This window comes from Petaurus breviceps, unplaced genomic scaffold, assembly GCF_028583685.1.
Source record: "Petaurus breviceps papuanus isolate PSGF00001 unplaced genomic scaffold, PetGlider_PUasm1.0 126, whole genome shotgun sequence".
Taxonomy (NCBI): domain Eukaryota; kingdom Metazoa; phylum Chordata; class Mammalia; order Diprotodontia; family Petauridae; genus Petaurus; species Petaurus breviceps.
In genome coordinates, this window is record NW_027185655.1 from 77804732 (window position 1) to 77822046 (window position 17315).

The window sequence follows — 17315 nt, forward strand, 5'->3', positions numbered from 1 at the left end:
TATATATATATATATATATATATATATATATATCTTGCTTTTTGGAGGGGAGAGGGCAGGGCAATTGGGATTAAGTGACTTGCCCAAGGTCACAGGGCTAGTAAGTGTGTCAGGTGTCTGAGCCTGGATTTGAACTCAGGTCCTCCTGACTTCAGGGCCGTGCTCTATTCACTGGGCCACCTAGCCACCCCCAGTTAAAAATATTTTTAATGTAGGGGCGGCTAGGTGGCACAGTGAATAGAGCATTGGCCCTGGAGTCAGGAGGACCTGAGTTCAAATTCGACCTCAGACACAACACAAAAACTAGCAGTGTGACCTTGGGCAAGTCACAACCCCAATTGCCCTCCAAAAAGCAAAATATATATATATATATATATATATATATATATAATTTTTTTATGCTGTTAACATGTTAAATAAAGAAGCCTTTAAAAATTAAACATATTTACCTTTTTTTTGTCTTTCCAACTGTAGTAAGAGCATAGGATCAAAAATTTAAAGATGAATGGGGCTTAGAGATAGGTCATCTTGTTTTAACCCCTTCATTTTACAGTTGAGGAGACAGAGGCTGGGGAGGCAAAGCAGCTGTACCAGGTCACAAGGCAGTAGAGAGCAGAGCCAGGATTTAAATTCAGATCCTCTGATTCCAAATCTGGCATTCTTTCCATAGAATCCTGCTGCCTCCTATGACCACAACTGTGGCTGCTTCTTTGAAGTGATATTTGATTTCAGGAATTCCAGGATCACATGTTACCAGTTTCATAACAACAAAAATCTAGAGAGTTGTGGTTTGTTAATTTAATTTCTTGATAGAAAAAAAATAGTGTAGTAGTTTTGGGCATACCCTTAAGAAGTAAGGAAGAAAGGAAACAAGTGCTGTATTTCTCAAGTGCCACCTGTGTGGCATTCTTTACAAATATCTCTTTTGATCCTCACAACAACCCTGAGGGTTAGGTGCTATTTTGACCCCCATTTTACATTTGAGGAAACTGAGGCAGAGGGCGATTAAGTGACTTACTCAGGGTCACAGAGTTAACAAGTGTCTGAGGCTGAATTTGAGCACCACTCTTCCAGATCAGTGGTCTACCCACTGTGCCACCAGCCGTTTGAGAAGATCACAGACTATAGATGAAGAACAGGAGGAAAGCTCAAAGGCTTATTTTACAGGAAGGTTAAACTTCTTGTCCAGTGTCACACTTGTAGTATGCATCCAAGGTAGGATTGCAACTTGGTCCTCTGACTCCAAGCTACTTCAGCAAACCCGCTATACCATGCTGCTATGTAGTCATTGAAAAATATTCTTTTACCAGTCTGTCTGTTTTAAAGACAGTGTACAGTAGCAGCAGCAGGTGCTGCTGCAAAAGCTGGACTTAGCATAGAAAGAACTGTGTTCATGCTCATTAGTGTGTGACAAGGGCAAATCTTAACACATTTCTGATAACACTTGTAATGTCTACCCCCTCTGTAACTGTCTTGAGGATGAATGAGCTTTGTATGTAAAGTGTTTAGCAGATGTCAGTTGTATAAAATATACAAAAATTATCACATTAAAAAAATTCTATAGTCTTGATATTGAGGAAACTTTAAGAACTGTGATTGTTTATAGTAGAAAACTAGTGTTTTGTTTTTTTTTTTAATTTCATTTTTGATTGTTACTTGCTTAAAGTAGGTGGAGAATCCATACATTTATACATCCATACATACTAGCTGCAGAAAGCCTGGGCCACATTAAAAATCTTTTCATTTGATTAGAAACAGTCCCCTAACACTGGCCCTTAAGGTCTACTTTCTGCCTAGTGAAGGGAAGAATTTCATGGTTGACTGTGACATGTTTCATGTTTAATGAACTCAGGTTCAGAAGTGACTTTTGGATACTGCTTTGTGTTAGAATTATAAAAGGAAGAGAGAAAATAACTTTTAAATGGAATTAGGAAATCCACCTTGTATTTGAGGTTATGAACTTTTGGAGAATTCTGAGTTGTACGTGTGGTATATGTAAAAATAAGAACTGAAAATGTGGGTTTCTCTCCTCCCCGCCTCTTCCCCCAATCAAAGGAAGACCCACAACACTTGGAAAAGACAAGCTTTCATCAGTATCTTAATAGTCGGCTTACCCAGCTGATCTGTGAGCTTGAAATTTTCTTGTGAAAAATCATCCTGCCTTGATAGTTGTTAGAAAATGCATTTGTTAAATTGAGTGAATAAATAGCTATGCCCTGTGAGGGGTCTTGAATATGGGTTTACACATTGCTAGGGGAGTCGCCTTGAAATACGTTATTGTCATAAGATTTCCCCCATTAAGATCTTAAATTGTTTCAATAATGTATTTCAGTTGGTTGGTTGATGGTGAAGTTTAGCTACTTACTGATGGTGGTTTCTTTGTTAAAGCGACCTTCTCTTGCTCTGCACAGTCCCAAAGGACAATTATCTCTGCCCTGAGTTGGGGGGGTTGGGGCTGGGGGTGGAATACTTCCAGTAACCTGGAAATGAATTTGAACAAATTTTTGGCAAGCTGACAATACTTTCAGTAAAATGCTTTTGTATGTTTCCAAGAATATTGACGATACAAGAGGTTAAAGCTCCCACTCCAAAATATACAACAAATCTGTGTTTAAATGCACGTATAATCTAGTGCATGTGGCTCTTTACTCCATTAGAGTTTGCAGATCACAACCCAGCCATGTCTTCTATCCTATGGGATTCTCACATATGTTCTTCCATAGATTTTTACACAGAATCCACCCATTATGCTAGAAGCCTTCCTCTGGGTCTTGTTATGATCAGTTGATCAACCCCCATTTATTAAGTGCCTGCTATGTGCTAGGCACTGTGCTAAGTGCTGTTACAGTTTGGGGTTTATCACTGCAACTTTTGGGGTTTGTATCACAGCAATGTAACCAGCACAGTACGAAAGAAATTTGTACATTTTCTTGATGATATTGCCTCATGTCACTTTCTGCTGGTAAATCATGTATAAATGTATAAATTTTCTTGCAGGATCCAAGACATATAGGCAACTGATACAAATATTTAAGTCCAAAAACAAAAGGGCAAAGGATAGGAACAGGCAGGTTTTTTTCCTTTAAAAAAAAGTATTATAGAATTTCTTTTCCCATCGAGAAAGGTTAATAACTTGTCCAAGATCATTCATCTCGCAAGCAGCAGATCCCCTGATTCAAAGATCCAGTATTCTTTCTTTTGGAACTTGCTGGTGTTTTTATTCTTGTTTTTAACATTTGTTTGAGCATCACTCTCACTTTACAGTGACTGACTCCCCAGCCCCCAAATAGAACCCTCCTTTATAACAAGTAATTTCAGTAAACAAACTAAATCAACACACTGGTCACATATGAAAATGCATAACTCTTATTCCATATGTGTCACTACCCCATCTCTGCCCATAGGTTGGAGGTATGCTTCACCATCAGATAATACAACAGTTTTCAAAAGAAGAAATATAAACTATCAACAGTCATATGAAAGAATGCCCTAAGTCACTGATAAAGAGAAATGTACATTTAAAAGAACTCTGAAGTTTCCCTCCTTGCTTATCTGGTAAAAAGATGACAAAAGACTTGCTAATGTTGAAGGGATTGTGGAAAGATTGACTTATTGTTGTATTTTATATTGTTAGTAGAACTATGAATTGGTATGGCTGGAAAATAAATTTTTCATATCCTTTGAGTCAGTGATAGTGCAGCTAATTTGTGCAGTGATTAGAGGGCTGGCCCTGAAGTTAGGAAGATCTGAGAGTTCAAATCTAGCCTCAGATACCTAATAGTTATGTGATCTGGGCAAGTCACTTAACCCAGTTTGCCTCAGTTTCCTCATCTGTAAAATAGGAATAATGATAGCATTTACCTCTCAGAAAATCAAATTCAATGTCTGTAATGAGCATTAGTGCCTGACACATAGTAGACACTATATAAATGCCTATTCCATCCTCTAGTACTGCTAATTGGGCATATACACTAAAGAAGCTTAAAGATTAAAAAAAAAGGTCTCATGTATATTTATATGTATTCATCTGTAATTTTTATAGTACCAAATTAGGCACCTTTTGATTGGGAAAGAGCTGTTCAAATTGTGCTATGTGAATTAACCAAATAATAATAATATTGTATCATAAGATTTTTTTTTTTGAAAAATGAGTAATTAAGAGAAACCTGGGAAAAATTATGAACTGATGAAAAGTAAATAGAGCTAGTAGAATCACATAATGACCATAATAAAGTAAGAGAAAACTACCTTAAAAGACTTTGGAACTTTGGTTAATGCAATTCACTGTTGTCACTTCAGAGAACTTAAGGTAAAAAGCATTTTTCCCCCTTGTCAGCAGAAAAGAGTGAATTATAGGTTTGTAATAAAACTTAGATTGTTGGACAAGGCCATTGTTTTGATTTTGTTGACTATACTTCATTACCCTTCGTTACTTCTGCAGTTGGGTCACATAGTAAGAGGAATTTTTTTAAAGGATCAATAAAACATTTCTAAAAAAAAAGAAATATACTTGCCCTCCAAAAAGAAACATTGTTTAGTTTTTGAAAGATTTTTTTTCCCTGTTGGCCTGTGCTGTTAGCAAAGAAGCAATCAAATTAATTTTTATGACCATAATTATTTAACTTTTCCATATCAAAACAAATAAATTCTTTAATCAGGAGCAAAATATAGGGACTAAGAGCTCACAAGGTTGGTCTAGCAATTCTGGAAAGCAATTTGGAACAATGCCCAAAAAGCCACTGACCTGTGCATACATACCCTTGACCTGGCTATGGCATTGCTGGGCCTATAACCCAAAGAGATCAAAGAAAGAGGAGAAGAACTCATATCTACAAAAATAATTATAGCCATTTTTTTCATAGTAGCTAAAAATGGGAAACTAAAAATAAATAAATAAATAAATAAAAATAAAAATGGGAAACTAAAATGGTACCCACCCATTGGGGAATGGCTAAATAAATTGTGATATACGAATGTAATGGAATATTATTGCACCATAAGAAATGATGAAATGGTTAGTTTCAGAAGAAACTGAGACTTCTCTGAACTAAGGTAGTGAAGTGAGTAGAACTAGAACAGTTTACATAATGGCAACATTATGAAAAAGAAAAAAAAATAATTTGTTTTAAAGCTTTAGAGAGAGACTTTAGAGCTCTCACGCAATAATAAAGTATGAGTCTAGAGGGCTGAAAATGAAGGGCATCTCCTGCCAGAGAGATGATGAGCTTACAATACAGAATGAGACATGCAATTTTTTTTTGACAGGTACAACATGGGAATTTGTTTTGCTGGAATATAAATATTTGTTATGAGGGTTTTATTATTTCTTATTGTTTAACAGTTGGGTCAGTGTAAAGGAGAGGAGAGTAATAAATGCTTGGGAAATTAAATCCAAGAAAGAGCCTTTGAACCCTGTACCTATAATCTAGAACATAATTTCTCCCCTCTTCTCTGGTCCTTCCTTTCCCCAACTTTTTAAGAACCATCAAAGAAGTGTGAGTAATTCCCCCTGCCTTTTTTTAAACCCGATATGAGTCCTTACAAGAATGAGGCACCTGTTGCTATTGACAACCACAGCTAAGAGGTGGGAGGGAAGGAACACCTACATACTTTCTATCAACTAGGAAAGAATTGGGAGAAATAACCAAAGGATTATGATTATAAATGCATTATTTGTGCATGAGAAGAAGAGAAGGTCTTAGGGGAAATTGGGTAATGCTTTTAATAACCTCACCCTTATCCCTGAAGAGAAACCTATCTTTGTGAAATCAGTATTCTATTATTGATGCTGCAAATCATGGAATATCATAGTCTTTTTTTTTTTTTTTGAGCAATCGGGGTTAAGTAACTTGCTCAAGGTTACACGGCCAGTTATTTCTGGGTGTGGTGCTAAGTATCTGAGCCCAGATTTGATCCAGGTCATCCCGACACTGGAGCCGGTGCTCTTACTTGCTGAGCCACCTGGCCACCCCTAAGCAATTGAGGTTAAGTAACTTGCTCAAGGTTACATGGCCAGTTATTTCTGGGTGGGTGCTAAGTGTCGGAGCCCGGATTCGATCCCCAGGTCATCCCGACACTGGAGCCAGTGTTCTTACTCGCTGAGCCACCTACCTGGCTGCCCCTATCATAGTCTTTTCAAAGAATTTAAATATGAAGAGTTCTCATAGGGCATGAGAGAGGTTGTAGTGGATTTGTGAGCTATAATATGTTACCAGATAGGAATTAACTGCACAAGAGAAGTGATGGAAAAGATACTTATACAGAAATATGTATAACCTTGGAAGAAGGTGTAGCAAGGTGGAGGGATAATCATTGGTATCTGTGGAATGTTTAGAGATCTAGATTCTAGAAAGATGCCTGGCATTTTTTTGTGAAACAATTTTGGGAAGGATATGGACAATAGTACACTGGAAACATTTAATTAGATCTTCAGTTTTAAGCATTTTTTAGGCTTCTGCCATGTGCCAGGAATTATTTCAAGTGCTGGGGAAGCAGAAACAAAGTATAAAATGGTCTCTGCCCTCAAGGTGCTTAAAGTAACTTGCACTGAGATTAGAATTTTCAAATTCTTATGGGTCATTGGGAGGGCTCTTAGGATTTTTGGAATTAGAACTAGAAAGGACTTTATTGAAGTCCTCTTTCCCCTACTTATGCTTCCTCCCTTCATATGTACTCCAAAATAAATTTAGTTCAGTAAGCATTTATTAAATCCTTATTGTGTGCCAGCCGCTGTGGTAGGCACTAGGCATACAAGGACCAAAACAAACAAAAAAATGAGAATAGTCCCTGCTCAGCAGGTTACATTCTCCTTTTATTAGGATTAACACTGGTATTCAGCAACCTCTACAGGTGAAGATTTGAGTAAAGAATTTACCTAAATAAATTCAGCTAAAAAAGAAAAAAACTTCATCTGCATAAGATATTGGGACTGTTTGGCAGGCGCATGCTCTCTCTCTCTCTATTCCTCTCCTCTCTCTCCCTCCCTCCCTCTCTCCCTCTACCTCCCTCCCTCCCTCTCTCCCTCTCTTTCTTTCTTTATCATTGCCTAAATTATCTGCATGCTTGCTTTCCTGGCTGACTGTGTTTCTATGTAAACCCAATGACTTGTCCGTGGTTGCAGGACTTGTGTGTGTCAGACATAAGACTTGAAAGACTTCTTCCCTGAAGGCTGACCCTCCATCACTAGTACATGTTGTTTGCCCTTTTTTAAGAAGGCAGACTAAAACCTTCAAAACATAGTTGCTTCAGCCACATTTTTTTAGCCCTTATTTCTTGCACCATGTCATTTAGAAATGGGTTTCTTTACCAAAAGCTGGTACTGGTGAATATTAAACATGGTCTTATGTCAAAGGGCATCTTCAGGAAACTTTCCATCATTTAGTTGTCCTTGAGAATTGTGGTTGCTTACAGACCCCCAACACTTATAAAAAGATGGTTGTATAAAAATAAATTTAAAATTGACATGCTCACATTAACTTTCTGGACCAAAGACTACATAACTTGGAGTAGAATTATTGTTAGGTTATTTTAGCAATGTGTAGATTTTCATTAATAATGTTTTAATAAGTTTTACAAAAGTATAAGCATCAGACTTTTTAAAAAGGATAATTTCTGTAGCTGTTTCAATAAAGTTTGATTATCAGAGTAAAAATAGGTTGAACTAGAAAAAAAAATCCGATAATGAAGAAGACTTGATTACATCTTTTCTTTTTCATTCTCTTCAGCCTGCATATCATTATAATAACGTGCCTACAAAGTTTCCTTATTGAAATGTCATTGCTCAAGAGTGATTCTAAACCATTTTTCCTGTCACTTTCCTTTCTTAGTCTTCTCTTAGGTCACACAATAACTTGTTTATTGGCCCCACACTCATGAATACCACTATACTAATGCCAATATTAATGAAAAACATGTCTTCTAATAACACACTTAATTGTCCAGAATTGTATTCACCAGAGGTAGCCGTATTTGGGATCTGGGATATATTCCCTCCCCATCATACTTCATATCTAACTGAGTAGAGAAGTGCCTTTTTCTTCAGTGAGGTGGACTCTAACTCCCTTGACCCTCTTTGTCCCATGGTGGGAGGAGTTTTATTTTCTCTCTAGGTAGTCTAGTGCCCCTGGACATGAAGGCTAAACGTAATCACAGATGGGCAGTGCCTTTTCTATTTCTAATTGATCAGCCTTTTGGTTCTTGGATTTTTTTGCCTTTCAGCCAAGCCTGGCATCTTTAGGAAGCTTCATGGTGTAATAAATAGGGCACTGGTTTTGGAGTAAGGGAAACATAGGTTCAAGTCCAAACTCGGACACACACTGGCTGTCTTATTTCTGGACAAACCATTTAAATTCTCTGTGCCCCAGTTGCCTCAACTATAAAGTAAAGGGATTGAGCTAGATGGTCCCTTTTAACTTGAAATCTATGCTTCTATGATTTAACCCTGTTTTTGAGAGCATGTGTATGATGCTGAGTCCTTGCCTTGTCCCTCCTAGTCTCTGATGCTGCTGGCCCAGTGTGAAGGACATTGTGACCACACCTGCTCCCTGGCTCTCAGAGGTTTTCTTGGTGAAGATGCCTCTGTATGTTTGTCAGTCACTGTCTAAAATGTAGTTTGAGCTTTAAGTAACTTCTTGTGCCTTCTTACTTCCTAGTTGGTCATGTTCCGAGTTTGACTTGAATGAGATCCGCCTGATCGTTTACCAGGATTGTGAAAGGAGGGGCCGACAAGTCTTGTTTGACTCTAAAGCAGTCCGAAAGATGGAGGAATCAGCAGTTCAGGTACAACATGATCATCTGGCTTTTCTTGAGCTATTCTTGTTCTTTGGCAATCTCTGTAATCAGTCAAGTATTGCTCTGGCTGCTTGCTTTGTGCTGTGGGGACTATACAAGGTAAAAGTGGCTCTTGTCTTCAAAAGGCAAAAAGCTGAGCTGTGAACACAGGCCCATAGGAAATAATTGACAGAATTGTTTGGTATGCCAAGGGTCTGTGATGTAATGGGTGTAGGTATTCTTTCCATCCAGGGTTATAGATCTTCCAGTTTAGCATACATGCCTCAAGAGTTACTGGGGAGAAAAAATCCATCCCTCTGAAGTAGACCTTAAATAGACTGGTCACTTGATGATAGTCAAGAAGTTATTACTAGATTGCGCTGGAAATCTTTCCAGCTAGGTGGAATGTACTGTAGTTCTGCTGGCTTGGACTTTGAGAAGTCATAATCACTTTCAAGCCATATTTTATACATCAAAGTAGGCCTTGAATGGACCCACAGACATTAGTTTAGAGGGCTAGAGCAATAAAGGCAAACTTCATGGAGGACTTGGGTCTTGAATTAGACCCTTAAAGAGAATGTGGTATTTGGATAGACAGAAGAGAAAGGGTGGACATTTAGGTAAGGGAAACAGAATGAGTCTGAAGTTGATGGGGAGGAGATTGCCTTGAAGAAAGTGAAGAGTGTGTATTGGGGATTAGAATAGGGCAGGGAATAGTGTTGGATGATAGAGTGAGGCCAGACCTTGAAAACCAAGCCAAGGAGTTAGAATTTGATATGATTAGCAGAAGAAAGGCCCTGAAGTTTTTTCAGCAGAGGAGTCCCATGATAAGATTCATGTTTTAGGAAGATTGCTCTAGTGCCTAGTGCCATTTATACTAGATAAATTGAAGTAGGGAGGCCAGAGCCAGGGAAACTTAGTAGGGAGCTCTTGGAGTAATCCAGGCATGAGATGAACAGGGCCCTGCCTGGGGCTAAGAACAGAACAGGGTGGTGTCAATGAAAATGGAGTGGATTTCCAGTGGCAGATTGATGACTGACAGGATACAGAGGATGAAGGAGAAGGGGCGGGTGAATTAAAGATGACTCTAAGTGTTTTATATTGGGAGAATGGCAGCATCACTGTCACAAAGATAGGAGAATTGAGAAGTATCAGTTTGAGGGCAAAAGATGTGAATTTAGTTTCAGACATGATTTAGATTTTAGACCTGCTAAATTTGAAGGGCAAGTGGATTATATAAGTGTCAGAAAGTCCTTATGTACTTAAAAACACAAGTGGAAAGCTTTATTACTTTTATTTGTCTTGATGTATTTATTTTCCTGCTGGATTGTATTGTATTGGGATTGTATTGGATCGGAATTATATAGTAAAGTTGCCCTTTAGTTATTATCAATGTCTCAGAATTATAGGATTGTAGATTTAGAATTGGATGAGCCCTTAAAGTTATTCTAGTCCAAGGCCCTCTTTTTAACAAAGGAGGAAACTGAGGCCCAGGTAGCAAAATGATTTGATCAAGGGCAGACAAGTTTTCAGTGGCAGAGCCAGGGTTTAAACCCTGAATCTAACCTCAGCCCCCTTTTCTTCCTAACCACCATTCACCAAGATCCAGAGTGGCCCCCTGAAAGTTTGGTAATGCAGTGACTACCCATTCCATCCCCATTTGTACATTTCTGGCTCTTATGGGTCTTCTGGTATAACAGAACGGGGCAGCTCATTGTGTCACTTTCTGGGGAAGCAATCTGTACAGTATCATCCCAACACTAGTCTCTGGTTTTCTGGACTCTAAAGGAGGGGAAGAACTCATCAGACAGACCTTCTGGTTGCCTAAAGCCTGTTTGGAATAAACTTAGCTTCTCAGATCCTGGCTTATTTTTTCAGATTTCCAGCTTTGCAGCCAAATAAATACTTTACTGTGGTAAAAAAGAACCCTTAGGCCTGGCGGTTACTTCTACCCCAGATAAACATCATTCTTTACTTCAGGAAGGAAGCATTTTGGTTAAAAGGCTACTCCTGTTGTGTGTATTCCACTCCACTTTAAAATATAATTCAGGCATTCAGCTAATCATTAAAAAAGGCCTGGAACTTACCTGGGTGAAAGTAGGGGAGGGAAGGAAAATCTCTCAGCTGAGTTACAGTGGTCTTTGACTGTAGATTTTTATCCAGAACAAGGCTTGCCAGGGCTGGAACTTTTCCCTTGTGGTTGGGAGATCATTTAACATAATTTTTCATTTCCCTGAAGGATGGGAACTTAGCTACACACCCACACACCTCATCAATGGAGTTCCCCCAGGATAGGCAGAGTCAACAAAACAAAATAGCTTGAGCAATTAGTAAAAATGATGGGAGACTTCAATATATTTGGTGAAATGAAGACTTCTGGGAAGGACCTTTGTCTAGCTCCCACTTACAGCACTAAGGAGTCCACCAAGATCCAGAGAAGCAGAGGGATTTGCCTAAAGCAAATGAATAGTACCCCCCAGATCTCCTGTGCTTAGTTTGCTGCTCTTAATGTGATGCCACAATTCACTTCAGAACATTTATAGTAAGTGCTTTGTGAAAAGTCTCTGTGCCTTGTGCTGTTGCAAGAATAAGAGAAGTTTGTCAGGTGAGTCTGTGTCTTCTCCTTCCTTGATCTGGGACCAGGAAGGTATATCCCCATAAAGAGATGTACCCTTTGAGAGGAGACCAACAACTCCTTTTGTATAAAGGCAGAGATCAAAGACCTGCATTCCTCCAAACAGCCTGGCTGCCTTGATTCCCAGGTGGTCAGTCATCTTGTGGGGAGGGAAGAGGCCTGTTCAGTGAAAATTAAGCAGGAATTTTCTGTATCATCTCAACAAGGCAGAGTGCCTTTTTCTATGGGGAGGTGCTTTCCTGACCTCAAACAAAGGCATTTTTTTGTAAATTTACCAAATTGATCAAGGATTTTCCCGATTAACCTTCCTTCTATTAAGACAAAAAAGCCCAAACAAACAGGGCTGTCTTCAAGGAGCCTGCAGTCTCCTGGGGGACAGAACTCACAGATAAATATAAGCCAACTAGTTACTGGGGTGGGGTGATGGTGGGTTTCAGGAAAGGTCTCATTGGAGGTGACAATAAAATTGAGCCTTAAAGAGAGATTTTGTCATTGTATCACCAGGGCCTACCATGATGCCTTGTGCTGAGTAGAAAGTAATAAATGCTTGTTGGATTGAATTGAGAAGCAGAAGGTGAAGAAGGCAAACATTTTAGCTCTGGGGGACAGATTGAGCGAAGGTGTCAGAGTGGGATATGGACTGTCATGGACCTGAGTCATAGGAATAACATGAAATCAGTCTATACATATATGGAGGAACCAGACTGTGCAGGGTTTTAAATACTGAGTTTAGGAGCTGATAGCTGATAGCTTATCCTAGAAGTGATAGGGAGCCACTGCTGTTTCTTGAGCCAAGGGCTAACTTGGTTAAACCTGCCTCCACCAGTATCGCTTTACTTTTCGTGGAAAGGTCCAGATTTACCTTATAAAATGCAGGTTATGTCTTAAAATTGGAGAGGTAGATTTAAAAATGTGCTCGAACCCAGGACTTTCAGACAGCGAGGCAAGTGTGAATTTCCATTATAAATTAGGTTCCCTTAACAGCTGGCTATTACTAGCATAAGTGACAAAAAGCAGTGACTTATTGAAGAGTGTTCAGAGGAGCCTGGTTTCTGGAGTGGGTGCTGGAAACTACTCTGTAGGTCCTGCCCTGCCTCCTGAGTGATGATGTGAGTGGCACGTGACTGCTGAATTATGTGCTTAGAACTGCCTAATGAGAGTCACGTTAGAGACTAGATAGCCATCCTTGCATTAATGGACTGCAAATCAAAAAGTATGGGAGACTGAACTGATGGGCAGGTAGCCTGGTGGTTATAGAGCTGGTTTCAGGAGACTGAAAGCTAAAAGCCTCTGACATACACAGACTGTGATTCTGATTAAGTCAATCAAACTTTCAGTGCCCCAAGCAACTCTCTAAGACTCAAAATTGCCCCATAGTTGCTCTGGTAGAGGGGATTTCCTCACCGGACAAAAATTGAAATCAAATGCTAAGGGAAAGAGTAAGGTGGGAGGGATCAAATAGTAGGAAGAAGACACAGGGACAAGGTGACAACTAATTTCTTTTTAAAAAAAATTGTGTCACTTTCATAAAAATCTAGTGATGGAATAGATTGGGTTTGACAATCTATATCAATCCCAGTGTTACTTTTAAAATATTAATAATTTTTAGATGTTTATTTTTAAACTTCAGTTAAAAATCAATAATAGTCTTTTTTTGTGACCCAACGCCTTTATTTAATCTTGCCCAATTTCTGAGCATTACACATTCTCAAAAGACATCCCCATCATTGGGTCATCTGCAGAAGCAATATTGTTGTTTTCTGCTAGCATTTGATTGCCTCAGAATGTTTTATTGAAGGTACTCCCAGGTTGCAAAGATGAGCTGATGACCCTGGCTGTCTTCAAGGTCTGATTTATCTCTCTCTGTCCCTAGAGAACTGAGGATGTCCTCATTAAAATGCCAGTGAAATGCTGCCAGGCATGGAACAGCAGCAGCAGTGGGAGCAATGGCAGCACCTCTTCCCATCATTCTTCAGTGGGCTCTCTACATGGCAAGGAGCAACTTCCCAAGTACCAGGTAAGAGGAGTCCAGAATGTGCATACTGCCAGAGGGAGAGGCAGAAGCCCCTGCCCAAAGTTCTGTGGAGAACAACAACTCTTGTTGACTCAGTAGGGCTGTGGCAGCTATGTACTTGAGCTTTTCCTCCTGATTCCAGATACAGAATTGTTGTGGTTTAGACTCTGCCCACCCAGGAATGCCAAAAACTGTTGTGGTGGGACTGTCTTAAAGAATTCAGAGTCAGACCACCTCTCATCCAAGTATAGGCATTTATTGAGGTTGACATATCTCTTGAAGCTCAGGCTAAGTTCCAAGAGAAACCAGCAACTTTAGAGAAGCAAGATGGATTTTTATAGGGTAAAGATGCAATTATATAACAGAAATTATGAATATTAAAGAGGCAGGAAGGGTTTGTTAAGGGATTAGGTAATAGAGGAGGGGTCCTAGCCACAGTGGAACTGTGCATACAATTACTCACAGTGCATACAGAGATACCCATTGGGGGGGTATATATGTATGATAATGATATTTTAATAAACCTGTCTACATCATAAGTTCACTCTAGGTCAGTTTTTTATTATTACTGTGCAGGTGCCTACTTAGGGTAAGTTCCTTCTATTTTGGGGGGACCCACATCCTGCTTGGGCATCCTGGTGGTGCTGCTTTCTGATTGGCTGATTATTGTGGTCCTGTCTGAGACTAGAAGGATGTGATTCTGGTTGAGTACATAGACACACCTGCTGTTTCTGTGGGAAATATGAGGAATGGGTCTGGGGGCAGTGGTTAGCTAGAGGCAGTGGCTGGGATCCCATCACATGGACATGCTTGCAGTTTCTGTGAGAAATATGAGTTCGTGGACACACATGTTGCTCTAGTGAGCAGGGAGGCATATATGCAGAAGTTAGGATATCCAGTGTGTGGGAGGGGTGAGTGTCTAGGTAGGGGCACTGGGTCTGCTGTTCATTGGGGCCTATGAGGAAGTTAGAATATTGGGAATGGGGGCAGCTTTATTAGGATTCCATCAGAATGGTGGAGAGTATGGGTAGCTCAGCATAATCGGCCCTAGCATTGTAGTGCAGTGAGAAGCAGCAAGTAGAAGTGCCCTCCCTTGTTTTTATCTCTATTCCCATTGAGAATAGCCAGAATTCCTAGTTAGGCCTTAAGAATCCATTAGAGCTTCCCCTTATGAGTTAGTATACCCGTACTACTGGGAGGCACCCAGTACTGGAAAGGAATCGTTTGGTACCACAGAGGGCTGGAAAGCAAAAGAGCAGACAAAATTCAGCAAGCATTTAAGTCTCTACTAGGTGCCAAGCCCTGTGCTAGGTGCTGGGGATACAAGACAAAAATGGAGCCATCTTTAAGAATCTTAGATTTGGGGCTGGAAGGGACCTTGGGTGCCAGCTGGCCCATCTCCCTTATGAGGAAACTGAGGCCTAGAGGGGGCTAAGGGACTTGCCCATGGTCACGCAGGATCACATGAGATAACATGTAAAGATTTGTAAATCATGAAGTACCATATCAACACTGTCATCATTATCAGGTGGCAGAACTGGGATTTGAACCTTCTGCTCCAAATCCAGAGTCTTTTCTCTGTACTATGCTCCCTGCCCTCAAGGTGCTTACCTTCTGCTAGGAGTATCAACACTTAAACATAAGTAAATAGAGGGGAATTTGAGAAGTGAGGAATATATATTGCAAAGAAGCCTTTGTCCTGTGGACCTACAAGTTCTTAGTAGTTGAGAAAATGGGGGATGATATTTCAGTTGGGCAGAGGGAAAGAAAGAGATGGACATGGCTGTGCAAGATCTGCTGTGAAATGGAGGAGGGGTGGGGGCTAGTGATGAAGAAAGGGAGCGGGGACAGTGTTGGAGTGAGCAGGAACTAGCCAAAGGACAGTCTGTTGGAGTGACGTGGATGGACTTGTACTTCTTTCCACAATCCTCTTGCACCCTTACTTTGCCAAAGGGAAACTCAGTTTTAAAAGGTTGGACTTTGTATATCATCTGAGCAGAATTAGGTATTGAAGAAACCAAGGGGATTTTCACTTAGACTTGAACCTGGTCCATTAAGTAGGTATGTTTATACTGTATATTTATTTGGATCTGGTTAAGATTATGTTAATGCTTTATAACTTTCAGCTCAAGCGTTACCTCCAACATGGATTCCCTTGTTGTTATTGCCTTCACTCTTGAAATTTAATTTGTATTAACTTTGTATATATTTTGTATTTGCTCATCTGCTCTTCTCCCCCTTCCCCCTTAGACCATAAGCTCCTTGAGGCCAAGAACTATTTAATTTGCACAAGTGTGTGTGTGTGTGTGTGTGTGTGTGTTTATGTCTGTCCCCAGTGCCTATTATAGTGCCTTGCTTTGTAGCGGGCATTTGTTAATTATTGAAGTGATTGAAGTAAATTGAAATGATTGAAATAAATAAAAATTTCCCTCAGCAGAGAGATGGGGGACTGACTGCTCCAGTGAAATGTTACATATGTTGTCTGGTAGTGACTGTATCAGTATTTTTGGTTTTTTGGTTGTTGTTTTATATTCAGTGATTCACTTGCAACTACAACTTTGTATGCTTTGCTTTGCAGAGAACTTTGGTGTTTAAAAAAGCAGGTTTTTTTGGAGTTAAGAGGTAGGAAAACTAGAGATTAGAGTGACTGTAAATGATTAATCAAAGAAAGGCATGGATGTTTAGAACTCAGATAACACGGTTCATTTAGCCAGTAGTAGATTGACATGGCCAGTGTGAATTGTTCTTTGCACATGTGAAATAGAATTCTCAAGTACTTTTTGGACAGTTGGTTCCAAATGTCATTAGAACTTAGTTTGTTCATATTGAACAATGAACAATTGTTCTTTTCAGAACCAAGAAGCAGCTTGTTATAATGCAAGGGTAGCTTTGGGCTACTGATAGATATTTGGTAGGGAAGAGTATCAGCCAAGGGTCTCTTATATAAAACTACTGTTTATTTTAGCAACAAGATAAAAACAACTATTGTTATGTTCTTTGGTGTGGTGCTGGGAATTCACTTTTCTTTCCTGGTTCCCCTAGCCTACCTCTTGTTTAGCCATTATGCAGAGTCTGATGAAAGTCATCAATATCCAGGAGGTAGAATGATCTTGTGTTCATGGGGATAGAAATAGGAATTAAATTCCATTCATTAAGTAGTATACAACCTGTGCGTGGGTTGGGTGGGGTTCAAAGCTATGGGTCATCCAGGATGAAATCAAGATCTCTTCATTTGTATCTCAGACCCTTGCTGAATCCTGAAGAGACCTATAAAGGCATTCCTGACTTGGGGCTTGTACCCTGTTAGATCAAGTTCAATGTTGTAACAAAAGGATGTCTCCTTAGCCATAGCATAGGAAGGATATTCAATAAGGATACTTCAGCACTTAGTTAAGAAGTTTTCAGAAAACTGAAAATGATTAAAATGGGTAGATTTGGCCCCCCTCATCTCTATATGAAAAGGAGTCTACGTTCATCAGGGTAGAGTATGGTGATTTACTTGGTCTTGTTATATCTTCAAAGTCTGAAGAGGCCTTTTTATGCCCTTTAATTGATCAGAAAGTCCCATCCACAGGGCCAGAGGTTACCAGGAAGCTGTGTCAAGGGAGATTCTACTTCTCCTTAGGAAGCTTTGTCACTTTTTGTGGAAAAGCTAACCTAATCCATATTGCAGGGGGATGGGAGTAACCCTGATAGATAGTGGTCCTATCATAAGAAGGTGCCAGCTAGGTGGCATCAGGAAGGCTCATCTTTCTAAGTTCAAATCCAGCCTCAGACACTTACTAGTTTTGTTACCTTGGGCAAGTCACTGATGAACTTTTTGTTTCTGTTCCTTGTCTGTAAAATGAGTTGGAGAAGGAAGTGGCAAACCATTCCAGTATCCATGCTAGGAAAACT

At 39.7% G+C, this 17315-nt stretch overlaps 1 protein-coding gene across 6 annotated transcripts in view; it reads left to right on the forward strand.

The window, feature by feature from the left end:
* FNIP2 (folliculin interacting protein 2) overlaps positions 1 to 17315 on the forward strand; it is a 140305-nt gene that overhangs the window by 49649 nt on the left and 73341 nt on the right. For all 6 annotated transcript variants that reach the window (XM_069097371.1, XM_069097336.1, XM_069097346.1 and 3 more), the window contains exons 2-3: positions 8652 to 8778; positions 13278 to 13421. In XM_069097371.1, the coding sequence (XP_068953472.1) occupies positions 8758 to 8778; positions 13278 to 13421 (165 nt within the window). In that variant the 5' untranslated portion in view covers positions 8652 to 8757. The remainder of the gene's footprint in view (positions 1 to 8651; positions 8779 to 13277; positions 13422 to 17315) is intronic.